At 46.1% G+C, this 27,816-nt stretch overlaps 1 protein-coding gene across 1 annotated transcript; it reads left to right on the forward strand.

Moving 5' to 3' along the window:
• The first annotated feature begins 338 nt into the window (after positions 1 to 338).
• On the forward strand, positions 339 to 27,816 carry Lsg1 (large 60S subunit nuclear export GTPase 1). The gene is made up of 14 exons (XM_028861216.2): positions 339 to 590; positions 2,385 to 2,511; positions 6,736 to 6,856; positions 7,262 to 7,348; positions 8,676 to 8,762; positions 15,956 to 16,016; positions 17,126 to 17,290; positions 19,086 to 19,484; positions 21,073 to 21,174; positions 21,260 to 21,403; positions 22,118 to 22,241; positions 23,702 to 23,781; positions 24,270 to 24,443; positions 27,355 to 27,816. Exons 1-14 carry the CDS (start codon positions 492 to 494, stop codon positions 27,535 to 27,537), a joined length of 1,953 nt encoding a protein of 650 aa, XP_028717049.1. The 5' UTR covers positions 339 to 491; the 3' UTR covers positions 27,538 to 27,816.

A 27,816-nucleotide genomic window follows, 5' to 3' on the forward strand; every position in this document is an offset into this window, starting at 1 on the left:
AAAACCGATTTAATTGCTTGCTAGGCGAGAACCCAGCAACTGGAGCCTCCTGCCACCTAGAGCCACAGAGGCACCCTACACCCGAGTCCCCTCCTCCTCTTGACGAAAGCAGCAGGGAAGGTGGAGTCAGTCCTGCGAACCCGAGCGGTCGTATTTCCCACTTGTCCCAGTTTCCCGCCGAACTTTAAACACTGACGCACAACTCTGGGATGTACCATTCCCTTAAGAGTAGTTCAGCCTATCCAAAATTGAGACAGTCGTAGGAGTAGCTCTAAGGGAGTCCCCAGAACAATTTCCACATCTCTTCTCTGTAATATTTTCAAGCTCGAGATCTACCAAGAGCATCCTGAAACAAGTCTTTCCATTCCCCCAGCTCAACTTCGGCCCTGAACCACTTGGACCCGCTCATACGTCACTTCCTGATTCAGAGCCAGGGAAGCCGGAAGCCTCATGCGCTGCGAAGAGGAGGTTCGTGCGGCTGTGGAGTTGTTATGGGCCGGAGGAGAGCGCCGGGTAGCGGGTCTCTGGGCCGGGTACTCATCCGGCATCAGACTCAGCGAAGCCGCAGCCAACGTCATACCGACTCCTGGGTAAGGAAATCCTTATCATCCATAGCCTTTCCGTCTCGTTCCGAGCGCCTCCAATGCTACAAAAGTTGGAGCAAAGTCACACCTGAGCAGGATTTCGAAGCGGGTCCCAGCAAGGCGCGGGGCACAGAGGGAAAGAGGCTTTAAAACCGGACTAGGTGGGGCTGAAAACGTGTGTAGCCTTTCATGTCGGAATGTTTGCCTGTGATTGATCTTTACTCTAGGAGCCATGGGCTCTCCTGGAAATGTCTAAAGGAAAATAATTTGTTTTCTTAAATGTTTTTTGAACGAGCCTCCGTATGCAAGCCAAGGTTGGCCCAGGACTACCTTCCTCTTGCCTCTGCCTGAAGGTACTAGGATTACAAGCCATGGCCACCACGCTTGGATAGATCTTTTAAATTTTCCGATTTTAATTATCCAGAGAATGGTTTCTCTAGAAGTGGTTGGTTCCATCAGAAAAAGAAGTAACTGTGATCCCTGCTTTCCCTGTGTTTCCTCCTTGGGGTTTAGCTCAAGGAATTAACGTTGCTTCTAGGAGCTTGAGGAGGATCGTAGTAGGAGCCTTAAAAAATAGATGAAGTGGAGAGATTACTTTAATCGCAGCACTCAGGAGGCAGAGGCAGGCAGACCTCTATGAGTTTAAGGCCAGCCTGGTCTACATAATGAGTTTAAGGCTCACCATGGCTCCTGTCTTTAAAAAAAAAAAAAAAAGTGGTTTGATTTTTGTTTATTCTCTAGCGTATTTGAGAAAATTCCGAGTTCTCATTAAGATCTTGTGCCGAAGTTGTTTGTCCTTGGTGCTCACGTGACTGCATGTCTGTCACACTGTCCCATTTTCCAACCAACCAGACAGCCAGAGAGATACACACATGCGTCTCAGTATTCAAGTCTGGATGTTTGATTATTGGTCAGCTAACTGATTTCGTGGGGACTTACTGTTGTGGTAGCTACTATTTGGGAAATAGTTGGAGTGGCTGAATTTAAGTGTTAAAAAAAATAAATTCTAATCTGTATTCTGATTGTCATTAATTCTAAGCTTTTGTTTTAATTTCTTTTAAAAACTGTGTTTGTACCTGTAAGTAAGCATATAGCAGGATGGTATTTATCAAACTCTGGGTTGTATGAGAAAATCAACTTAATAGTTTGCAGCTAGATCTTTTTAATGGTCATCCCGGCCAGTCCAGTCTTCCAGCCCTTGGGGGTTTGGGGTGGAGGAGACTAAGGAGAAGAGGGGAGTAGATGTCTACACAGTTCAGGGTGGCCCTGAGACCTGCAGCCTCTGTGCTCTGCTCCTGTGATCACAGCATGTATCACCACACCTGGCTTTAAAACAGTCCTTCTCATACATCCCAGTGGAAACTTTTCAAGTAGCTGGCTGGCAGAGTCAAGACAGTCTGGGTTCTACCTCTGCCTCTCTACTTAGTTTGCAACTACAGCCGGATTATTTTACCTGCTTAAACCTCAGTTTCCTAAGTAGTAAAGTGAAGACACAATACAGTTCACTTCAGAAGAGTCTGAAGATGAAATTGAATGATGGAAGGGAGGTGCCCTTGCTGAGGTAAGAAAGTGTTCACTTAAATATTTGATCTGGGGTTTTTGCATTGTTGAATATTGTTGCCATTGACCACAAAGGGCAAGTATTCTGCTGAGCTATGCCCCCAGCCTAACTAGTGTACATTGGAGAAGCGTCAAAGCACCTTGAGGAAGGACATAGACCAGTACCAGCAAAGTTTAGAGCCGATGGGATGCCAGGAGCAGAGGAGATGCCTCAGTCTTTGTGTTGTGTTTTGTTTGTAGTTGCACACGAGTGAGCTCAATGATGGCTATGACTGGGGCCGCCTTAATCTTCAGTCAGTGACAGAACAGAGCTCCCTTGAGGACTTCCTTGCAACTGCAGAACTTGCAGGGACTGAGTTTGTGGCTGGTAAGTGATTTATTACCTAGTGCTTGTGACACTCGTCACTGCCGTCTTGCTCACTTCTTATGAATAGGCTGTCTTTAATCCAAGAGCACTATGGGAAAGTTCCATAGGGGTAAGGTAAAGTCCATGCTGATCTTTAAATTCAGCTCTAAAGAACACTTCAGATGCTAGGTGTGGTGGCTCATGCGTTCAATCCCAGAACTCTGGAGGCAGAAGTAGCTGGATCTCTATGAATTCCAGGTCAGCCAAGGTTACGTGGTGAGACCTGTCTCCGTAACAACAAAAACTACTTTATTTAGATTGTACATCATCACATCAGGCTCAAAACATACTCTTGCTGCTCTCAGGTACCTGTACTTAGTCCTATGTGTGTGTGTGTGTTCTAAGCACTTAGGACAACTGACAAATAGCATTATTATAAGTTATTTCTCTTACTGTTGTGAATGGCATGCTGCTTAGCAAGTCATTCATTCATTTGTTCAAAATGCCTTTGTTTAGCACTAGTTATTCTCAAACATTGTACTGGCTACTCAGAATAATATTAGAAGATAAATTTTATTTCTTTAAAATGTTCTTTTATACATTTTGAAAGAAGTCTGTAGAAAACAGCAGGCCATAAAAGATGGAGCTCATAACAGATTCTATCTGACAGAAGATGGATGAGCAGGTAATTGAACAGGAGATAGCCATTTCTAGTGATGCACACCTGTGATCCCAGCACTTGGGCGAGCTAAGGTCGGAGCAGTTCCCCAAGTTTGAGGCCAGCCTGGGCCACAAATAGTAAATTCCTGGCTTTGGCTACATAATAAAACTCTATCTCCAAGCAAAAGTCAAACAGAGAGGCAGAGGCATTTAGACAAGATATGAAATAGCAGTCTGCTTTGTTCAGAAATTGTTACAAGTTTGGTTTTGCTGATGCAGAGGACAAGCTGTAATAGGCACAGACAGTGGGGGGTGGGCAAGGGCCAGATTCCAGGGAGGATAAGTTTAAGGGAAGGCCAAGTGTGTTAGCACACACCTGTCACCCCAGAAGGCAGAGGCCGTGAGTTTGAGGCTAGCCTGGTCTACATACTGAGTTCGATACAGAGTACATAGTGACTTGTCTTAAATAGTTGAGAAGACGTGAGATTTTTTGAATGACAGATGGTAAAGGGTTCCTTTATAGGTTTTTAGGCAATTAATGACATGGTTTCAGATGTCGTTTTCTGTTGTGTTTTGTGAGTGTGTTTGGGGGAGGGGGTGTTTGTTTAGATTTGGGGGTGGCTTTGATTTGGGAGTTTTTGATTTTTTTTTTTTTCAGGGATTGTTTTGAAGCGGGGTTTTTGATTTTTTTTTTTTTTTTCAGGGGTTGTTTTGAATTGGGGGTTTTTGATTTTTCTTTTCAGGGGGGAGTCATGCTGCCTACCTCCTAGCTTTATATAGTTGTGGTGCACAGTATGTCTTAATATGCACACACATGCAATGGAGTATTTGACCATGAAAAAAAAAAAAGCAAGTTCTGATATGGGCTACAACATTCAGGACCGTTTAAAACATTCTGAACTGGGGACATAATTCAGTGGTGGAACACTTGCCAAGCAAGTGGAAAGTCCTGAGTTCAGTGCCTAGCACCAGGAAAGAATAAAAACATGGTTCTCTTTATAGGAAAAGTCCAGAGTAGGCATATTTACAAAGACAGAATAGGGAATGGGAAGTACGTGCTAATGGATAAACATTTCTCTCCGAGGTTTCTGTTTGAATGTGGGTTACCCCATAAAGCTGGATTGGAAAAGGCTCTTAGTGCCCTTTACCAGACCATGTCAGTGTGGGTTTAGGTGGGAGGGAGAAAGAGTGAACCATGGATTATGTCCTATGGATTGAAAAACAGCACACACCTTTATCCCAGTAAGGCAAGTGACTCTCTATGAGTTGGGCCAGCTTGTCTCCATAGTGAGTCCAGAACAGCCAGGGCTACTTAGTGAGACCCTGTCCCTCTGAAAAGAAGACTTTTGGGTTTACAAGATGAGTTAGAAACTGGAAGTGTACGTCTGTAAACCAACATGCTGCTTCTCCGTGATGCTCTGAGGGTTATTCTCGTGTGACTAGGCAGCAGTAACTCAGAGATCTTGTTCATAAACATACTCCTGACTCTTCCTCTGGAGACTGATTCAGCAAGTGAGGTCTAGACCAGTGAATTTCCATTTGTAACAAGGGCACAGAAAGTGGTGTATCTAACTGTGGAAGTGTGGGTGCTGAATGCTCCGTCAGCAGGGAGGTCACTGCTCTGGTGTAGACAGACTGAACCACTGAGCAGCAGTTGAAAGGAAGGGATTAACTCCAGGTGTTAACACGAAGGCTCTCCACGGCCTGTTGTCAAGTGAAAAGACTATGTTCCCTGACCAGGCCGCGGATAGGCCTCGGTGGATGAAGCTCTTCTGCCAACCCTCACACCCCGTGTTGGTCCCCAGGACCCGCGTGGTGGAAGGAGAAACCCAACTCCATCAAGTTGTCTTTGGACCTCCACATGTATCATGTCCCACCCCCATAAATAAACATGTGAGGTGTGTGCATGTGACCAACCTGTGTATGCATATGAATATTAGATAAAGAGACTCTGAAGGCTACACGTTTAATTCAAGGGAGAGACTCGGAGTAGCCGGGATAGAGAGAAGGTTGGAGGTGGGTCAGAGGAAGGTTTACAAGGAGAGCTTACTTTGCGATTGTGTAGTTAAAAGTTACAGTCCAAACATAAAACAGATGGATGATGAGGAGGGACAGATCGTGGGACTGGAGGGAGGTGGGGCTAGAATGGGGTTGGAAACAGTTGGAAAGGTCAGGTCCTGCAGGGAGGCGAACGCAGGGTCCTGAAGGTGGGTGCACATCTAGAGACGTGTGGAGCAATGGTTGGCGTCCAGCGGCTTCCATTGCCCCTGCATAAGGTGATGACAAGGCTGTCCTCGGGAAAGGGAAGGGCAGAGCAGTTGCCACTGAGGGACTGGGGCAGGCTAACCAAGTGCTGGTGCAGTTCCTCCTCCATGGGAAGGCTGGGTCTGGGCAGTCCTCGGCCTAGCCGTTTGCCATGCCATGGCCGTAGTGTGGTGCCATTTCCTATAGCAGTGTGCATCTTGTGACACACGGGAATTCAGCAGCGGATAAGGGTTGGATGTGCAAGGACTTCTGTGAATTAGCGAAAGGGCAGGAATCAAGGAGCTAAGTGGGGGTACAGTGGGCAGTCGCCATTGGACGGAGACGCTAACACCGCAAGAGCATCAGGTATGGGGAGTGCTCAGCCGTTAGTGGAGCTTGGTAGGGTGAGAGTCCTGGTGGGTTAACAGTAGTGTAGGTTACCAGGCTGCAGGGTCTTACTTGGTGTTGTAATGGTTTGATGGGTAGCAGGCCGCAGTCCTTGCTCAAGGCTTTGAAACTGCGCTTCACTTGCCGCTTGAGGAGGAAGTGTAGCTGCCTTCTCGGGTCTCAGACAGTCTAGGTGGTGGCTGAGCTGTGAAACAGGGACTGCCCCAGCAGCCCGAAGGTTAGCGCTCTAGAGCACACATCTCTCTATTACTAGTCACGCAGGACCCTCTTTTTTTTTTTTTTTTTTTTTTTTTTTGATCCAGCCACTAATGATGACATTAATACATATCTTGTATAAATTATAACTATAGTAGTTCACTGGTTCTAAAGGAACAAGTCTTTTGCTAAATCTTTGCCTCTACTACTATGAGCTAAAAACTACATACGTAAAATGAGGAAATTGGTTGTACTGAATCTTTATAATCCTTCCCCATTGTTACTGTTTCTGTAACCGGGAAGTCCATTCACGTGGAATTCTGTGACATGGTACTCAAAGAAGTCATAGCTTTTTGGAAGTTTTAGTGAGGTAATGAAGATGTCTTTCTCTGTGTAGAAAATTAATTGAAAAATTAACCTAAGAAGGCTTAAATTCTGTTTTGGAAAGTGGTTGGTATTCGAGCTTATAAAAATAATCAACATTCAGTATTTTAAATTACCTTTTTTGGATTTTGAGTTGGAATCTCAGTATCCCAGGCTAGCCTCAAACTCCTGATCCTCCTGCTCCACTCCCAAGTGCTGGGATCGCAGGTGTGTACCACTACGCCCGGTCGTCCAGGGCTAGGGGTAGAACACAGGGCTTCCTGGAGCCCACTAGTCAGGCACCGCAGCAACTGAGGTACATCCTCAGCCTCTGGATTGCATCCCGACTAAGAGCACTTTTCTTTCTGTGAACAGAGAAGCTTAACATCAAGTTTGTGCTCCCTGAGGCTAGAACTGGACTGCTGTCTTTTGAGGAGAGCCAGAGAATTAAGAAACTCCATGAAGAAAACAGACAGTTCTTGTGTATACCGAGGAGGTAAGTTGAGCAAGAATTTAGATCATCAGAAGACACAGAATGGGCTGGAGAGATGACTCTGTAGTTAAGAGCTGCCTGCTCTTCTGAAGGACCATATTCAATTCCCAGCACCCACATAGCAGTTCACAGCTGTCTGTAACTCCAGTTCTGGGCATGTGATGCCCTCTTCTGGCCTCTGCAGGCATCAGGCACACACGTGGTGCACAGACATACTTGCAGACAAAAACAGTCATACATGTAAAATAATAAATTAATAAAAAATGTAAAAGAGACATAGCCACTGAATAATATATTCTTAGTCGTTCATAATTGTCCTGCTTCTATCTCAGCTGCCACTTACATCCAAATTCTCTTTTGAATTTGGTAGCTTATATATAAATTTCTTCCTTTCTGTGATTGTTTCAGACCAAACTGGGACAGAAAAACTAGCCCTGAAGAACTGAAACAGGCAGAGAAAGATAGCTTTCTAAAATGGAGACGCCAGCTTGTCCGGTGAGTATTGGACCCTGAAGATTGCCTGGAAGTGCTGGTGCTGTGAGATGTCTTTCTTTATGCTGTGGATATGTGTTGCTCTGATTGATTGATAAAGCCATTTGGCCTATGGGAAGGCAGCTTAGAGGCAGGCAGGAAATCCAGGAGAGACAGGAAGAAGAAAGGAAGAGATGCCATCCTGCTGTCCAGGGAGCAACATGTAATGGAACACAGGTAAAGCCATGGAACAGGTGGCAAAATGTAGATTAATAGAAATGGGTTAATTTAAGATATATGAGCTAGCTAGCAAGAAGCTTGAGCCATAGGCCATGGCCACGCAATTTGTAATTGATATAAGGCTCTCTCTGTGTGTTTACTTGGCTCTGAGCAGCTGCAGGACTGGGCAGGACACAGGAAAACTCCAGCCATTTTACGCTAGGTCCAGGCATTTTAGCTTGCACTACCATTTGCCTCCTGAAGCCTTTTAAAAGTAAAGGGAAATACTAGGCTGGAGTTCTCAGTCCTTCAGTTCTCAGGACCTAAAGAACCGACTCCCACAAGTTGTCTGTTGGCCTCTAAACATGCACACAAAGTCAATGACTAAAATCCCGTTTTAAGTGGGGGGAGGGTGGTAGCATCCATTACAGGTGTGTTTTGGTGTGTATATAGACAGCATTGCTGGGTGCAGGTGCAGCTGTGCACAGAGGTGCTCAGTGGTTATTCTGCTCCATTCTGGTCTTTTATTATTCGTTTTATGTGTGTGTGTGTGTGTGTGTGCGCGCGCGCGCGTTAGGGTATATGTGTGCCAAGCGCATACATTGTCTCCCCAGGAACTGGAGTTACAAGAGGTTATAAGCTGCCATGTGGGTGCTCTGCAAGAGCAGCCAGTGCTCCTAACTCCTCAGCCACCTGTCTGGCCCCTTTTAGTTCCCAGAGGTGCTCCTCTGAGCAGTCTTCCAGTAAGAGTTGTAAGAGAGAAACTCCTGCTGTGTAAGGATAAAATTTGAATTTAGTGGACTATAATATAACTTTTATTCTTGTGTTGACTCAACAGTAGGTATATTAAAATAATTGGACAGAACCTGGTCTGGTGGGATAGGCCTGTAATTTAAGCTACTTACAGCCTGCCTAGGCTACAAACAAAAGTCAAAAGAGGGCTGGATGTGGTGAGTGGTAGAGCACTTGCTTGACATGCACAAAACTTCAGGCATAATCCCCAGCACCATAAACAATAATAACAAAATAGTGTTTATATACATATCTTCTTAATGTAATGAATGTGAGTGCTTATAATTCTCTAATACTATTATGATCAGGCAGAGATGTAACCTTCTCATTCTGAAGCCAGGCTAGAAGAGGAACAAAAGTTGATCTTGACTCCCTTTGAACGAAATTTGGACTTTTGGCGCCAGCTCTGGAGGGTCATTGAGAGAAGGTGAGTAATGTATTCCTTGTTTAACGAAGACATTGCAGTGTTGTTACTGAACCTAATGTTGACATGTGCTCCGGGCTCTGCATCCAGCAAGAGGGAGAGTAAATTACACAGTGAGCTCCTGAGAACTATGAAAAACAGAAAGTGGCCCTGACTAAACTATAAACAGTCACAAAACTAAACCAAAAGTCTAATCTGGGAAAGGGACTAGTAAGATGGGGGAGGTATTCATAGGCTGGGACAGAGCTAAGAGAAGGAGAGAGAACATCATCAGAATGCATTATATGCATGGGTGACATTTTCAGAGAAGTTAATTTTTAAAAAGTAAAAGCTAAAATCAGAGGACCAGAGAGAGGACTGAGCCGTAGCAGCTTTGCTGCTCTTGCAGAGGGCCTGCACTTGGTTCCTGGCACTCACATTAGGTAGCTCACAGCTACTTGCAGCTCAGGTTTCTGGGGCCTGGCCTCCATGGCGCCTGTGCACACTCACATGGACACGTGCACCTAATTTAACACGGCTTTCTTTTCACTTCTTTTTAAAAAGAAACCTGAGAATACACTGTAGTTCATTTACATTGTAGTGGTTTTTTAGGTCTGGGGAGGTAGATGAGTTGTAGAACACTTACTTATCTAGCATGTGTGAGACCTTAGGTTCATTTTTCGGTACCAGGGGCGATGTGTGTGAATGTGTGTGTAATTCGATGACTACGTTTGACAGGTGTGTAAGAGTAGAGATAGAGCTGGAGAGATGACGGCTCAACACTTAAGAGCTCCTGTTGGACTCAGAAGTTCCCAGCACCACATGGCAGCTCACAGCTGCCTCTAACTCTAGTTCCAGCGGAGCCAAATCCCTCTCCTGGCCTCCAAGACATTGCAGATACATGTGCACAGACATACAGGCACCCAAACACTTGCACACATAAAATAAAAATAAGTAAGTAAATAAATAACTAAGTAAATGTTTGCATAAGGGGAGTTCCGGAGCTCCTCTGGTTACTTCAGCCAATGTACATTGACTGTTGAGGTCCTCCTGGAAAGCAGGCATGGAAAAGCGCAGCTTTAGAAGTGTGTGCTGTGAGGAGAGACTGCTCAGCCAAGTTCCAAGGACACCGAGAAGCACACGGCACCTAGTGAAAGTCCAGAAGCAGTGTGATTGTAGAAAGAAAGCCGTGGGGGCTGTAGCAGAGGAGGCATGGTTGATAAGGACTGAGGACAACCAAGGTCTGTCTTTGTTTGGGAGACAGGGTTTCTCTATATAGTCCTGGCTGTCCTGGATCTCGCTCTGTAGACCAGGCTGGCCTCGACCTCAGAGATCCGCCTGCCTTTGCCTCTCAAGTGCTGGTATTAAAGGCAGGTACCCTGTTGCCATGCTCCCAGTCATGATGGTCATGGACTCACCTTCTGAAACTGGCCCCCCAAATCGACTCTTTCCTCTATAATTTGCCTTGGTCATGGTGTCTCATTACATTAATAAAATGTAACTAAGACAGAAGGGGGAAAAAAGTTTAAATTACTGTGCTTAGGAGAGCTATGAAACAAAAACGCCTTGTAAGCCCCACATGCCCAAGGACAGATAACTTGCTGGAATGTTGGGGCTGTTGTTCATGCACGATAACAAGGCACTTTTTTCACTTCGGTAGACGAGCTTGATTGCCCCAACTGCACAGGCTGTTTCATCACATGTAGGTAGGAGGTATGCAGACAGGAAGTAATCAGGATGTATGCTTGTCCTTGATTGGACAAAAGTGGGAAGCATATAGACTTGTAGGTTTTGCCTTTATGAGCCTTTGATTAATGCAATTCACTGCCATACTCTAGGAATCCCGAATATGGACCTGGCAAGTGTCCATCATTTTGGCCAGTATTTAATAAAGCCCTCTTCAAATTTGGCTCAAAAATAAATTTAAAAAAAAAAAAAAAATGCAGGCACCACCATGCCCAACCCAGGTGACTTTTTAAAAACACTGTCCCCCACCCAGCAGAAGTGTGCTGCTGCTGGCAGGTTCTGCATAAGTCTCTCCTGCATAAGTCTCTCCTAAGTCTCAGGCTCTACTGAGCTTGCAGATCCTGTCCTCTTCCCCTGGGGAGCTTTGGCAGAACAGAATGGATGTGTGTCCTTCAGAGCTTCCGTAGAGTTGAGGGTGTGCGCTGCTTTTTCCGAAGAGAAGTGGACACAGAGTCTGCAGTACCTCACTGTTGACCTTGATGGAAGATGCCGTCTACATGCTTACCTACGGTTCTCGTTTTGTTCTCTTTCTCTGTTTATCCTGGCTTCTGCTGAACTGAAATGACTGGCATTTATTTTCCATTCACATTTGAGAATGAAGTACTACAAAGCTGTTCAGATATAGTTTGCCTACTGGTGAAGCTCTGTAGAGAGACTGGGCAGGGATCAGTTGTTTGGAAGACTGTAAGATGTTAGTATCTTTCTATCTTTCCTGTCAGGGTTTGTTGTGGGTTTTTTTTTTTTTTTTTCCTTAATATTTATTTATTATGCATACAGTGTTCTGCCTGCATCCCTGCAGGCTGGAAGAGAGCACCAGATCTCACTATAGATGGTTGTGAGCCACCATGTGGTTGCTGGGAATTGAACTCAGGTCCTCTGGAAGAACAGCCAGTGCTCTTAACCCCTGAGCCATCCCTCCAGCCCTGTTGTTGTTGTTTTACATGTATTTAATTAATTGTGCATGTATGCCACATGCATGTGTGGTCAGAGATCAGCTTCAGGAAGTTGGCCCTCTCCTTTCATCATGTGGGACCTAGAGAATTGAACTCGTGTGTTCAGGTTTGATGACAAGCACCTTTACTCATCCTTCCAGCCCCTGTGTGTTCCTTAGAGTTAAAAAAAAAAAAAAAAAGAAGAAAAGGAATGAAAATGAAAACACAGCATACCCAAGTCTGTGGGAAAAGCCAGTTCTAAGTGCCTACCTTAAGGAATTGGGGGAGGGGCCCGTGGTAGTGATGATATCTTTAACCCCAGCTCTCCAGAGGCAGGCCCAGCCTGGTCTACACAGTGAGCTCCAGGTCAGCCAGAGCTACAAAGTGAGACCCTGTCTCAAAAGGAAAAGAACAGAACTCTGTGTAGGGTCTGAGGCTGGAGCTCCGTCGATAGGAGCGCTTGCCTGTCATGCATAAACCCTTGGGTTGATCCTCGGTACCACATAAAACCGGGCATGTGTCTTAGCCAGTGTTCTGTTGCTGTGGGAAGACATCATAACCATGGCAGCTCTCTTAAGAAAGCATTAATTGGGGCTTGCTTCTCGATTTGGAGGTTTAGTCCAGTCTCATCATGGTGGGGAACAGGGTGCCACACAGGCAGCTAGAGAAACAGCTGAGAGTTCCACATCTGGACCTCCATGCTGCAGGGAGAGACACTGGAACTGGCTGGGGCTTTTGAAAACCCAAAGCCTACCCCCAGTGACACTTCCTCCAAGGCCACACCCACTCTAACAAGGCCACACCTCCTAATCCCTCTCAAGTAGTGCCACTCCCCGATGACCAAGCATTCAAATCTGTGAGCCTATGGAGGTTATTCTTAAGCCACCACAGCATGGTAGTGCCTGCCTATAATCTTGGCTCTCAAAAGATAGAGGCGGGAAGCAGAGAAGTAGTTCCCAAAAGTTACCTTCTGACCTTCATATGTGTTCTGTGCACACACTCACTTATATAAATACACACAAATTACATACTTTAAAAATCTTAATTTTTGCTTACTTGTTTTGAGAGCAAGTAGCCCTGGCTGCCCTGGAATTCAATGTTGTAGGACCAGGCTAGATTTGAAGTCACAGGGATCTGCCTGTCTCAGTCTCCCAAGTACTGGGATTAAAGGCCCGTGCCACCATGTACAGCCTTAAAAAAAAAAAATCAGGTTCATCTCTGGCTACATAGCACCTTCAAGTCCTGCCTCAAAAGACCAAAAAAAAAAAAAAAAAAAAAAAGCCAGGTGGTGGCCCACACCTTTAATCCCAGCACTCGGGAGGCAGAGCCAGGTGGATCTCTGAGTTCGAGGCCAGCCTGGGCTGCAGAGCGAGATGCAGGCCAGGCACCAAAACTATATGGAGAAACCCTGTCTCGAACCACCCCCCCCCAAAAAAAAAAAAAGACACACACACAAAAAAAAACAAAAAACCCTCATAGCTTAAAGATACACTTCACAGCGATAGAAAAAACAAGAGCAAAACAAACTGAAAATCAGTAGATGAAAAGAAATAATTAATGAAATGGAAACAAAAAATCAATGAAACAGAGGTGATCCTTCGAAAAATGATCAAGATGAACAAATTCTTTGCCAAACCAAATGAAAGAGAGACGATCATCCATAAAATTAGAGGCAAAGGGGAGGGGCATTATGACAGATAGCAATAAAATTTGGAAAATTATTAGAACATACCTTAAAACATATGCTGCACCAAATTGGAAAAGTCTAAAAATAAAAATTAAAAAAAAAAAAAGAGGATTTCCATAGTGGTGATGGAAAGGAGCTGGGCGTCTTCACGGGTCAGTCTGTGTTTAATCCCTCCTCTACATCCAACACCTCCTTCCTCGTCCTGTCCCATGCCCGAGCTCAGGTTCACCTTACCCACAGTAAGCCAGCCTTCTGCTGCTGGGTGCTGAGACACAAGAGCAGACCAGCCTGGGAACTTACTGTTAGACTCCCACAGTTGTGTGCTCAACTCCTGCCTGGGCCCCTGGGGCACAAACAGTCTTCCTTCCTTCTCACTGACCAGGCATGTCTGTGGCTGTGCTCCTGTTCTTTAATGAGGGCCGTTACTTTTGTTCTTGGTGGGGGAGGGGGGGGTCGCAGAAGCAACCTCTGTAGTCAGTCTTCCGTGACTAACAAGTTGTACTCTATTTACTTTTCCTGCCCCTAAGTTAGCATCTGGGTTCCCCCAAAGTGAGCCCTGTACATGTGAAAAGTTGGAGGTTCAGTTGGAGTACAGTATTACTTGCTGAACTATTACTGTATTTCCTTTTTAAAGTTTTTCATTGCATTTAACCATTTATGAGTATCCACATGGGGTGGGGGGGGCACTGACCACCATGGCACACTTGTGGAAATCAGAGAATATCTTGTGAGAGTTGGTTCTGTCCTACACCATGTGGGTCCCAGGGCCTAACTTAGTTGTCAGACTTGACAACTGGCTTTTACTGGCTGAATCATCCTGCCAACACCTTCCTTAATATAGCAATATGTTTTACTCACACCATATGGTTTGTATCGCATAGAAATTGACCTGAGTAATCCAGAAATATTAGCGAAGTGACTACTGGCACATCATTAATAGGAAATATTTTATTGATGTCTTCCCTATAGCAGATGTCTCCTGTTTGCTGACAGGTTGGCTGAGCCATCTGTCTCTTTAATTTCAACAGTGGTTATCAAAAAAGATTTGATACGTAACACGGAGGAAAATCAGGAAAGGGCTGAGGCACACAGAAGAACATCATTCTGTTCCAGTGAGGCATTCCCACTGTTACTGTTGAATAAATGCCTCCAACAGGCTAGCCTGGAATGTCTTCCCCCTGCTGATCTGAAGCTGTTTATTCCTTCTGTGTGTTGGTAGATAGAGCTAATGTTTGTCTTGTTGTGGTTTGGGCTATTCGTTTTTGCAGTCATGTAGATTAATTTGGTTTGAAGGTAGAGTTCACCCTGAAGGAGATACTGAAACTAACTTAGAGAAGTTTAAAACAGTTTATTAAAAATCAGCAAATCTAAGCCCTCTCATGTCTTTAATCCCAGCACTTTCGAGATAAGAGCATCAGGTCTCTGAGTTTGAGACCAGCATAGTGAAACCTGTGCCTGTGGGGTGAGACTTTTGTCTCAGAAAACAAAGTTGGCTGGCCAAATCAGGGTTTGGTGAGGGTGCTGTAGGGATGTTGTGTGTGCAATTTATCTCTTTCCGGTGGTAGCCACATGCCCTGACCATCTCCCTAGCCACAGGGGCTGAAGGGAGGGAGGGGGCCTCTGAGAACCGGGGAGTAAGTGTTCTAACAAGGAAAATGCTGCAGTGTTCAGCGCTGGCCTCTATGTCCCTTCTACATCTAGCTGAACCGGAGGAGCTTGCTGTCAGCATCGAAAGCTGTCTTACTGTCACATTTTACATGAGGACAGACATCTTACATGTGGACTTGACATCCTTGCTTCACTGTGGTGCCTTAGGCTGACACTTAGTTGCATTTTGTTGTTTAAACACATGCTCCAAACCTGTGGGTGATCATTGGCTAGGCTTCAGCTCTCCTCTTTGGCAGCCTTGGGTTTCAGTACAATACTGACTATAATGGACGCTATAGGTGATTAGTGTGAATTCAGATCAGACTGGATTCTTAGTGAACTTCACCTTGGGGGTAGTTCAGGTACTCTCCTGACCTGAAGTTAACAGAAGTTGTAGTGGAAGGTTTAGCAGCGAAATGCCATATGAGCCCTCCAAGCCAATTAGAGCAGTGGAATGCTGAAGAGCATGGTCCAGACTGCCTGGGCACCCATTCTGACTTCCTCACTTCTTAGCTGACTTTGGGCAGATTATGTGACTGTAATACACATCATAAAAACTGGGAATAACTATGCCTTAAGAAATTAGTATGGCAGCTGCTTAATGTATGCAAAGTAATTCCTATTATTACCATTAGTACATGGCAGTGGTTCCTTTTTTAATGTTTTTCTAATTTGAGAATTTCATACATACATTTTTTGTTGTTTTATTTTTTTTATAGCCCACTGAGTCCAATTTGTGCTCATGGGTATGGGGCCTGACCTCCATTGGAGCAAGGTGGATGAACCAGGGGCCACAGCTGTAAAGAAAACTGACCCTCCTGAAGGCTTCAGGTGTCAGTAGGGGAGAGTTCGTGAGCCCCCATCCACTCCAAGCTGGAATGGTGATGGGCTTGATCTTGCTCAGGTCCTGTGCAGGCCGCTAGGCTGCTGAGTTCATACGTGCACTGGTCCTGCTGGATCCAGGAGACGCTACTTCACCCTGGTCCTCACCTTCTGGCTTTTACGTTCTTCCTGCCCCTCTTCCTTAAGGGTCCTCGGACATTGCAGGAAGGAAGTGGGATGCAGATGTACTGTCTGGCTGAGCACTCCACAGACACCTACCCTCTGCACTTTGACCTGTGGGGAGTTCTGTGCTAAGCGCTGTGTGTCAGTCAGTGGTCACTTCTACTTTACACTAACTGGATTTTCTCACTTTCTTCCCCCAGTGATATTGTGGTCCAGATAGTAGATGCTCGAAACCCACTCCTGTTTAGATGCGAGGATTTGGTAAGTAAAGTCTGACTTGGATCCTTGGGACAGGAAGGAGAGGGCAGCGTTCCTCACAGCAGTTAGTAAGTGAGCACGCATCCTGTCTGCTCTAGCTCATTTACTCAGCCTTCCCGCTCCTGGCGAGCTCGGGAGCTTGTGTAATGTGCTGTGTAGACAGAGCTCTGCTCCTGCAGTGGTTGTCTGTAGAAAGCACACAGACTTGCATGCCGTGTTCTAGCTGCTGGGTTGGAAGATACTTTGTTGCCAGCCATTTGCTGGTCTCTTGTTTCAGGAGACAGAAGTCAGGATGGCAATTTGCTTTTATTTAAGATATTTCATGCACTTTTTAATCCATCTCACTGAGTTCTCTCTTTTCACATCTTATTACACCCATGCTAGTTTACAAATGAACTACGCTTATAAAATGAGAGTCGTACTAAGGTTTAAGGATTACTTAAAATGATGTAATCCATGAACCCCCCTATGTGTGTTGCACATATTTGCATTTGAAGACCGTAGTGGTTTCTCTAAACTCATGAGTAACAAAAATCTGAATGGTTCTTTTAAAGTTCTTCTCAGCTCACAGAAAGGATCAATTAGTAGAATGTCTCATAATTTCTAATCTTTAAATTAGAAAGTGATTTAAGGGCCTCCTTTGAGGTGGCTCAGCAGGTCTAAAGGCACTTTGCTGCACAAGTGCCTAAGTTTGACCCCTTGATCCCAGATAAAGGTGGACCAAGAGCACCGACCCCTCAGTTCTCCATTGACCTCTATATACACGCTGTGTCACGAGTGTGTGCATGTACACACATTGTGCACACGCAATAATAAATCATTTTTTAAGGGAAATGACTTAAGCCTGGTGGTGATGGTGGCAGCAGCAGTGAGTGCGCACCTTTAATCTCGAACTCACAGAGATCTCTCTGCAGAGATAGGCAGATCTCTGAGTTCGAGGACAGCCAGGGCTACAGAGAGAAACCCTATCTTGAAAAACAAAGAAAAAGAGAGAAAGTCATTTAAAATGGGGGGAAGGTGGCATAAAAATTTTAATTGGGAAGCTCCAGTGTAATTAACCCAATATTTGTCTTACCTGTTTGAACAGACTGGAAATGCCTTTATCTTTACAGGAATGTTACGTAAAGGAGATAGATGCTGCTAAGGAGAACGTCATTCTGATAAACAAAGCGGACCTGTTGACTGCTGAGCAGCGCCTTGCCTGGGCCTCGCACTTTGAAAACGAAGGTGTGAAGGTTATTTTCTGGTCAGCTTTGGCAGAAACCATTCACTCTAAGGTAACCGGGACTGGGGGACTGTCTCATGGTGGGCTTCAGGGATTGCTTTGAATTTTGGTTAATGTGCTTTGTTTATATTGGCAATTTGTAGGACTTACTTTTGTTTGGGGATTCAATCATACAGTTACTTTGTGATTTCAGATAATCAGAGATGCCTGGTGTCACATCTGGGACCTTAAGGAAGTTTCATAATGGTTTTGTATTTGCTTTTAAGATAAACCACGGTACAGCTGAAGGATGTAGGAGCTTGTCAGGGTTTATCAGAATCTAGGTTTGTTTTTAAAACAAACTAAACTTGAATTAAAGATATATTATGCTATTTCTTTTATCTTTAACCTAAATTTTACTAAAACAGCTTTAAAAAGTTAGTCATGGCATCTTTGATATTTAGAAGACACTTAGAAGTAATATCTTCCTCTTTTATCTCTTATCAATCATTTGATTTTGATGGTGTTAATGTAGGTGCTGTGCAGGCTGGGTGTGGTGGGGAACGCCTTTAATCCCAGCATAGTCTGAAGATGCTGTCTGAGTTTGAGACCATGCTGGTCTGCATAGAGTCCATGACAGCCAGGGCACAGAGAGACCCTGCCTAAAAAAAAAAGATAGGTTCTGCGACTACAGTGCTTTCATTGGGTGAGTTCATAATTTACTGAGCGCTGAGCTCCAACTGAAAGAAGAAATCCCTTCCTCCACTTGCTGTCAGATGGTCATGTTGTCTCCCACTGACTAATTCAGGCTGAGGATGTAACTCGGTAGAACAATGTTTACCAAGCATGGAGAAGGTCCTGGGCTCTCACTCCAGCAGTGACAACCGCCTCGAGACCAGGCAACTCGTTTCTTTTTAAACTGTGGTGTCTGAAGTTCTTCCCTTCAGCGAAGCGAAGTTAGCTCCCTGATCTTTGATCTGAGAATTTAGTCTTTGTCGTCTTGGTTCCTTCCCATACAGGTGGTTCATTTTTGCCTTCAGACTATCTTGTACACACCATTTGGGGGCTCTCATCTTGGGGCTTCTCTATTTCTTCCGTACTGACACGAAAGTTGATGGAACCTAGTTGAACCTATTTAGTCCATGTGTTGTCTGCGAGGGCACACACGGGTAGATTGAAATGTCTAGAGCTGGAAGACGGCTCAGGGACTGTTGAAGTGCTTGCCTTCAACTGTAAGGACCCAATAAATGCCAGTCTCGGCCAGCCGGGGGTTTTGACACCTGGGAAGCAGAGGCAGGAAAATCTTGGTGAGTTCAAGACCAGCCTCGTCTATGTAGTAAGACCCTATCTATCATAATCATAGTAACAGCGGATCTAAAATGAAGTTTTGCTACTCCTGAATTTCATACACAGGAGTCCACTCTGTAGTACTTTTGACTTATTTAATAAAGCAATTACAAAAGCAAAGTAAGGTTGGGAGTATAGCGCAGTGGTACAGGATTTTTTTTTTAAACTTATTTATTTATTTATTTTGTATACATTGTTCTGTCTGCATATTTCCTGCATGCAAGATCTCATTATAGATGATTGTGAGCCACCACGTGGTTGCTGGGAATTGAACTCAGGACCTCTGGAAGAGCTGCCTGCTCGTGCTCTTAACCTCTGAGCCATCTCTCCAGCCCTAGTGGTACAGTCTTACTTCACATGCAGAAGCCCCTGGCTCGGCTGCCCTGACGGATGGCTGTGCTGCACCCGCGTATCACACACCTGTCTCCAGCCTATTTCCTGTTCTCCCTCCATAACCAGCCCACTGAGTGAAAGGTGCAGCTCCACAGGTCTGAAATGTGTCCTGTCTGTTACTTCTTCAGGACCAAGGCAACAGTGTTGTTGAGGAAGCCAGCAGAACCGAGTCTGAAACCTCGAGTTTGGATGAGAATGAAACTCCACGCAGAGATTTGCTCTCTCTTAGTGAGGGGTCCGCAAGTGACGAAGACGACAGTGAGTATGAGGACTGTCAGGAGGAGGAAGAGGAGGAGGAGGACTGGCAGACGTGTTCGGAAGAAGACAGCAGCCCCGAGGAGGGGGACTGTGGGCAGGACTGGAAGGAACACTGTCCTGTCGATTCTGAGGCTCAGAGCAGAACAATTCCAGAAAGCCAGCCCATGAACAATCGTAGCCACCTGGTGTCCAAGCAGGAATTGCTGGAGCTCTTGAAGAAGCTCCACACTGGGAAGAAGGTCAAAGATGGACAGCTAACTGTCGGGCTGGTAAGATGGAGTAGATCACGGCTCTGACTCCACATGAGAGAGCGTCTTCAGTCCTGTCCCTTCATAGCTACGCATGCCCCCGATAGTCAGGCTGCTGACGTCCTAGAGAACGTGCTTCCTTCTTGGTGCCCTCTGGCATCATGGGAGGAGGCAGTATGAAGGGCGGGGTCCAACTCAAAGGAAAGATCTCTGGGTTTGTATAGTTTACATACATGTTTATATGAAATGTGTCCTGTGGTCCACCAGTTCAGTTCCTTGTTACGTCAGTTACTGAGAGAAGAGAAGAAGAAAGTCTTTGGTGTTGCCGCCAGACTTCAGCGTCATGTTCTGTTGACATCCTGTGACCAGCTTATGCTGTTTTACATGCCCTTAGGGAGAATCTCAGTCCTGGCCAAAACCATGACAGATACAGTCATTGCATAAACATAACAAAATGGCATCCCAGCTCTAGGGTCTCATTCTAAAGGTGGCTGTGGAACTGCCCACTCCCCAGGGATACAGCGTGGCTGTGGGCTACAGCGTGGCTCTAGGGGCCCAGCCCTAGCTCAAGACAGGTAAGGGGCTTAGAGAGGCATCTGTAGTAAAGAGCTTTCCAGGAACAACACAGTGGAAGGGGTCGCAGCAGGGGTAGCCTGTCAGCTCTTCAGGAAGTTAGGGTGACTCATCCTAACTGTGCCTGAGCTACAGAGCGAGATCTAGGACAGGCACCAAAACAACACAGAGAAACCCTGTCTCAGAAAACAAACAAACAAAAAATGTAGGGTCTAAAGAGCAGACTCGGCAGCTGAGAGCTGCTTTTGCAGAGGATCTACATGGCAGCTCCCAGCTGTCATTATCAGTTCCAAGGGATCTGACACCCTCTCCAGCCCCCGAGCATCGCCTGCATGTGGTGCACACATAAATGAAGGCAAAACATCCTTATACATAAATACAACTAAAGTCTTATTTTAAAAGCAATGGAGTAAATGATGTTTACTGTGGGTATAAGCTAAAGCCCTGCCTCTGGGGTCAGGCAGGCATAGTGTAGTTCCTTAATTCCTCTGAGATTTAAGGCTCTATTCTCTGTGCCAAAAGTTCACTTCCATGTGTATCAGAAAGCCCAGTTTCTCTACATGCGTCTTTGAGTTCTAGAAATAAAGTAGCCTCCACCGCTCTCTGGGTTCTTAACTCAGGGTTTTACTCCTGAGAGTAGCAGCTTAACTCACTGTTCTACAAACAACTCTACATCGCCTGCCGCATTTCCCTGGGCCCTGACTTAGAAAGCGCTGACGTGTTGAGATGTTCAGAAGTTGTGATTGTTGTTTGTCTGAGCTCAGCTTCACCCCTTGTAAAAGATCTGGTGGAAACAGTGAAATACCTATAAATGGAACGTTGTGGGGCAGGCAAAGGGGATGAGGCTTATTGTAGGGGTGACAGCAAAGTCCGTAGAAACAAAATTCATATAGCTGCATCGTGTGTCCGAGATGAGTCTGAATAGACGAAGCCAAGAACAAAAGGGGAGCAGACATACAGATCGCCTGTTGAGTCAGCTTTCCGAGCAGCCAGGCTAGCATTTCTACCACTCAGGTAACCTCCAGTTCTTTTCTAGGTGGGCTACCCTAACGTTGGTAAGAGCTCAACCATCAACACTATCATGGGCAACAAGAAAGTGTCTGTGTCTGCCACTCCTGGCCACACCAAGCATTTCCAGGTATCTCAGAGCTCTTTGCCGCAGCGCAGCCCCTCTTCCCTCCCACCCGCCATGTGCCCCTCCCAACCTGGCGCGTGTCTTTCAGACTCTGTACGTGGAGCCTGGCCTCTGCCTGTGTGACTGCCCGGGCCTGGTGATGCCATCCTTTGTGTCCACCAAAGCAGAGATGATTTGCAATGGCATCCTCCCGATTGACCAGATGAGAGATCACGTTCCCCCCGTATCACTAATATCCTTCCTGTGTCAGCACCACTCTGGGTTGGGGGGCGTTGCCTTAGTCTAGCTTACTTGTAGGCATTAGAAACAAAGACGTGATCCTTTGCGTCTCTGTTAGATAGTCTCTCAAAGTTAGAGTTTGTTTACAGTATTGTTCCTCAAAGTGTTAAGGTCTGTTTCAGAGATAATTTTTTTTTTAGATTTATTTTTATTTTATGTGTGTGTTTGTTTCCATGTATGTCTGTATACCACTTGCATGCCTAGTACCGTTGAAGGTCAGGTAAGAGCATTGGATCCCCTGGAAATGGAGTTACAGACAGTTGTGAGCTGCTTTGTAGGTGCTGGGAATGGAGCCCTGGTCCTCTGCAAGAGAGGCAAGTGTTCTAAACCCCTGAGCCATCTCTCCAGCCCCAGAGATAGTTTGTTTTTGTTGTGTTTAGAGACAGGGTTTCTCTGTGTAGCTCTGGTGTCCTGGAGCTCCCTTTGTAGACCAGGCTGGCCTTGAACTCACGGAGATCCACTTGCCTCTGCCTCCTGAGTGATGGGGTTAAATAACCACCCAGCCTTGTTATTTTAAAGAATGCGTTTAAGGTGATCATTGGTGTGTAAGACTGTTTAAGTGCATAAGTAACTGTACTCTGCTTAGAGGGCGACCATGTATCAGAAGCAGCAAAATAGATGTAGGAGCATAGAGTCAGTTCAAGAGTGGATTCCTTGACAAGTTAACGTCTGCCAGCATATCCCACGCCGTGTTTTGGAAGCTACCTATGGTATTAACATTATAAAGCCTGGAGAAGATGAAGACCCCTACCGACCTCCAACCTCAGAAGAGCTGTTGACGGCTTACGGATGTGAGTTGTCTGTCATTGTATATCACGGGCAGTGTTCGTAGAGCTCTGGAGCAGGTCACTGTGCATCCCCTGTTTCATTCCAATGACATAAGTACCACCGCTTTTCATCTCATACTCCAGATCAAGTCGGCACTTCCTGTTTGTAAGAACATGACCGCACGTGTACAGTTGCTCAGACCACTGTCCACACAGAGCTCTGTGTAGATGAAAGCCTCTGGCTGGAATCTTAAAGGCATTGCCAAGTTCCTCTAATTTTACTGTGTGTTTCTTTTTAAGGTGTATTATTTTCACTTATGTGTATGTATGAGGTTATGTGTACATGAGTGCTGGTGCCCGTGATAGTCAGAGGCATTGGAGCCACTCAGAACAGGTGCTGGGACTCGAACTTGGCTCCCTTGAGTCCTCTGTAGTAGCAGCACACACTCTTGACTACTGAACCATTTCTCCAGTGCCCACTTTGTATTTCTTTGATTTTGTCTGTGTGAGGTAGTCTCACTGTGTAACCCTGGCCAACCTGGAACTCATGGATCACCTGCCTTTGCCGCCTGAGTGCTGGGATTTAAGATGTGTGCCACAACACTCAGCTACTTTGTCTGTCTGTCTGTCTGTCTTTTTTAAGATTTTTTTTTTTTTAGAATTTTATTTTCTGTGTATGACTATTTTGCCTACACGTATGTCTGTGCATTGTGTGTATGCCCAGTGTCTGAGGAGGCAGTGGATGCTCTGGGACAGCAGTTACTGACAGCTGTCAGCCACCATGTGGGTGCTGAGGATTGAACTGGGTCCTCTCGGGGGAGGGGGCGCTCGTGTCTCTGTAGGAGTCTGTGCACATGAACGCAGTCCCCCTAAATGGTCAAGAGTGAGGTTGGATTCCCTGGAGCTGGAATTCCAGATTCTGGGAGACACTGGGCATGGGACTGAGACCTGCACTCGGGTCCTTTGCAAGAGCAGTGCACGCTCTTGACCACTGAGCCGCTCTCCAGACCGGCATTCAGGTTTCTGTGTGGATGATAGGAACTAGGAGTCTGAGTCTTTTCTCCTAAATTGAAAAGGCCGCGTAGCCAGTATGTGCAGGGCTGAGTCTTGAACCCAGCACTTCTGCCAAAAGAGCTGTGTTCTCTCTCACCTTAGAGCAGGCTTCCTGGTGTGTTTGGGACGTCTGCCTGGGCTGCCTTTTGTTTTGCAGGTGGTATTCTCCTGCAGGTAGCCTCCCTGAGTAAATGCCCAGGATCAGGGATAGAAGGAATAACTAATTGTGAGAAACTGGACGTGTCTGTCACATGCTGAGTGATGAGATAGTAGATCAGCTGCAGAGGCCACTCTGTGTTAGCAAATGTTGATGATGATAATATATGTTACACGGTGAGCTGTGGGAAGGGACCCGATGCACATCACCTCAGGCCTTCCTGCTGTGGTGCCGACTCCTGACTGAGCTTTCCCACGGTTGGTTTCTCTCACAGGCATGCGAGGATTCATGACGGCACACGGACAACCAGACCAGCCTCGTTCTGCACGTTACATCCTAAAGGACTATGTCAAAGTGAGCGTTCCTGTCTCCCGTGAGGAAGCAAGCTTCCTTCCCCATGCATTGTGGTCTAGCTCAGGGCAGCCTGGTGGGGAGGTGTTTCCATTGAGATGGACCGAAGGCAGGTGGCGTGTTTCTAGTGGTGCCAGGACTTGACCTGTGGGCCTCACACAAGCTGGACAGCTGCTCTGCCACTGAGCCCCGGCCCAGCCCTCAGAAATGATAGGATTTTAGACTCCAGCCTGATGTTCCCATGCGTGTGTCCTGACGTCAAAGAACCCTGAACACTACTTAGAAATGAAGTGCAGTGAAAGGTCACAGGGAAGGGCCCTGTCACAGGGAAGGGCCCTGTCACAGGGAAGGGGCTGCTGTCAGAGTAGACTCCGGCGTTGCTGCAGACTGAAGCACAGAAAGCTCCTCCAGCCTCTGCCTGCCTCACACTTGCCTTGAGGACCTTTGCCCTGCCGGGGTAACGCGGTCACGGTGTGCTGTTGTCTCTGTAGGGTAAACTACTGTACTGCCACCCTCCTCCTGGAAGAGATCCTGTGACCTTCCAGAATCAACATCAGCAACTCCTAGAGAACAAAACAAAAGCTGAAGAAATACGACTCCAGCCGGGCAGAACCCAAAAAGCCAAACAGATTGAAAATGGAGTTGACAAAGCCTTTTTCCACCAGGTTAGTGTAAGAAGAGTCTGTGTTTAACTTCTCATCCAATACATTTGAAAATCCAAATATTTACTATTTAAACATCGAGTGGACTGGAGAGGTGACTCAGTGGTTAAAAGCTCTGCTGCTCTTCAGAGAACCTGAGTCTGATTCCCAGCACCCACGTGAGCACGAGGCTCACGGACACTCTAAGTTCACACAGCACACTTTGTTACCTGTGGATATGGGTGTTTTACCTGCACTGGGTGCGTCTGGAAGTCAGATGAGGACATCGGTCCCCTGCAGGTGGAGGTGAGCCACCATGTGGGTGCTGAGACTGAGCTGGGTCCTCCGCAACAGGTGCCCCCTGAGCTCTCTACCCGGCCCCACTTCTTGGCTCTTGGGTCTTGCTTTGTGCCTCGAGCTGACCTTAGCCTCCCTGGTGCTGAGATTACAGCTGTGCATCATGAAGCCTGGCTCCACACACAGATTGGAAGTGTGCAGTGGTTTCTGTTATAGCCACAGCTACAACACCAGTTGTAGAATTTTATCACTCCAAAAAGAAACCCCATACCACTGACAGCCACTCACTTCCCCTCTCTCCCCCTCCCCTGCCAGCCACTAACCTGCTTTTTCTCTGTGTGGGGGTGGTCTGCTCTGGGCTTTTCACGAGTGGAGTCACGCTGTGTGATCCTCTGTTCCTTCGCTTAGCTGTTCCAAGGTCCACCTGTGTCGGAGCGTGTGTCCACACGTCATTTTTATTACAAATAGGTTACTGTAAAGAAGCGTCATAGTTCTTTTCCCATTTACCGGTTGACAGGCATTTGGGGTATTTTCACAGTTTTGGCTAATAGGATTAGGTTGCGAGGTGTGCGTGCATCTGTTTGTGTGGCGTGTGTTCTCACTCGTGAGTGAGCACTGCAGGCTGGACTGCTTCCGTCATTTGGAAAGCTGTGCTTTTAGCTTGTGAAGCGCAGCCAGCCTGTCTGGAGATGGCTGTGCTGGTGGGCATGCTCGCCAGCAGCACTGGGGGCGTCATGGCTCCACACTGCGCCAGGGCTTCCCATTTGCCGGTGCTGTTTCAGCCTCTGAAGTAGTCTCTGGTGGAGCCCTTTTTCTTCCCCTGGCACTTGATGATGAACAGCAGCATTTCACAGACTCAGAGGTACCTGTGCATTTCCTGTACAGAAATGAGTTGTGAGAGGTTTTTGTTGTGGTGGTTGTGGGGTGTGTGTGTGTGTGTGTGTGTGTGTGTGTGTGTGTGTGTGTGTGTGTGTGTGTTGAGGGGGATGAAACAAGGTCTTACATAACCACACTGACCTTGAACTCTGTAGCTAAGGATGGTCTTGAACTCCTGATCCTCCCGCCTCCACATGCTGAAGACGTCTGTATACACTCCAAACAAGGTGTGATGGTGCACATCTGTGGTCCCAGTACTTTCATTCAGCTCCCACATCCACACATACGCGTCTTCTCACTTCCACAAATATGCATGCATGCATACATGAACATAAAAATAGACGAATCAATATTAGTAACTTGAATTGCTTCATCATAGCTGGTAGCATTTTCTTTTTGTGTTTGTTTGTTTGGTTGGTTTTTGTTGTTACTGTTTTTGTTTTTTCAAGACAGTTTCTCTGTAACAGCCTTGTATAACAGTAAGGTTGTTTTGGAACTAGCTCTGTAGACCAGGCTGACCTTGAACTCACAAGATCTGCCTGCCCTTGCCTTTTAAATGTTGAGATTAAAGGCAGGAACCACCACACACAGTGGCTGGTAGCATTTGTTTTCAATGTCAGGTTTATGTACAAGCGTTAAGTCATTTGGTTGTGTTTAATACACGTTTTCAATATTCTTTTTTTTTTTTTTTTTTTTTTTTTTTTTTCGAGACAGGGTTTCTCTGTTAGCTTTGTGCTCTCTGAACTCATTGGTAGCAGGCTGCTCGAACTCACAGAGATCACCTGGTCTGCTCCAAGTGCTGATTAAGCGTGTGCCACCGCTCAATATTCTTAAGTAGGGGCTAGAGAGAGGCTCAGTGGCTAAGAACACATGCTGCTCTGGCAGGGAACCTGGGTTTGGTTCCCAATGCCACAATTGTCGTACAGAACATTCAGTTTGTTTAGTTAGTTAGTTAGTTAGTTAGTTAGTTAGTTAGTTAGTTAGTTAGTTTTTGAAACAGGGTTTCTCTGTGTAGTTTTGGTGCCTGTCCTGGATCTCGCTCTGTAGACCAGGCTGGCTTCGAACTCACAGAGATTCGCCTGCCTCTGCCTCCTAAGTGCTGGGATTAAAGGCCGGCTCAATTTAATTTTTTAATGCTTGCAGAGATTTCTGAAGGCATTGCATGAGAAAGCTGAACATTGCATTATGTGAGGGGAAAAAAAATATTTTCAATAAAAAGAAAAAAAGAAAGTTGAATAGTGTCACCTTAACTTAATGTCCACATCTAAACCTTCACCTCAGTAGTAATACTTTACTGCATGTGACAGTCATGGATATTACTTTATAATTTTGTGTTCATATTACTAAACAAACTGAATATGTCTCGAGCGTCAGTGTCTAATGTATGCTGAAGCAGCCTGGATCTGACATCCATGGAGACTCAGGCTCTCTGTGGTGGTGTATACCTGTACTCCTGGCACTCCAAAGACAGAGAATTGGGAACTCAAGATTTGCTGGGGCTACACAGTAAGACCCTGACTCAAGAAAGAAAAAAATAGGAATGCCCAGGAAATAGTTTGAGTTACAAGGGTTTGGATGGTTCTAGATGACATTGGAAGCTGTTGGACTGAACAGTAGACAGGGAAGGCTGGAAAGAGGTGAGCTAAGAGAGGGTGCTGGGGAGCCTCGGATGAGGGGTAGGGAGTGAGACAGGTGACCCGTGTGCTGAGTGAGTTGCTCCTGTCCTGAGAAGCCTGTTCATGTCTCCTGTGTTTCCTCTCAGGAGAACGTCAGAGCGCTGACCAAAGGGGTCCAGGCTGTGATGGGCTACAAGCCCGGGAGTGGCCTGCTGAGCGCAGCTGCTGTGAGTGCTGAGAACCACGTGGCTGGGAAGCCCTGGAAAAAACATGGCAACCGAAACAAAAAAGAGAAAAGTCGTAGGCTCTACAGACACCTGGATATGTGAACTTGCTCAGCCGAAGTGGCGTCTGCATCGTGCAGGTGGACATGAACCAAAGCCACTGCTGCCTGTGGGGCTTCCCAGACACGGGCACTGCGGAATGCACCCAGAAGTCTAGACAGCGTGGCAGCCTTTGGAAGCACCAACTGTGCCTACAACAGTCATTGTGGTGTCCCAGGAGTCTCCTTCTGCAGAAGGCTGACGGATGTGTGTGTAAACATACATACAAATGCATATTAACTTTGTTTTTGAAAAGTTATTAAATTAATTGGCCACTAATTCATA

Source organism: Peromyscus leucopus, chromosome 12, assembly GCF_004664715.2.
Source record: "Peromyscus leucopus breed LL Stock chromosome 12, UCI_PerLeu_2.1, whole genome shotgun sequence".
In the NCBI taxonomy this organism is placed as follows: domain Eukaryota; kingdom Metazoa; phylum Chordata; class Mammalia; order Rodentia; family Cricetidae; genus Peromyscus; species Peromyscus leucopus.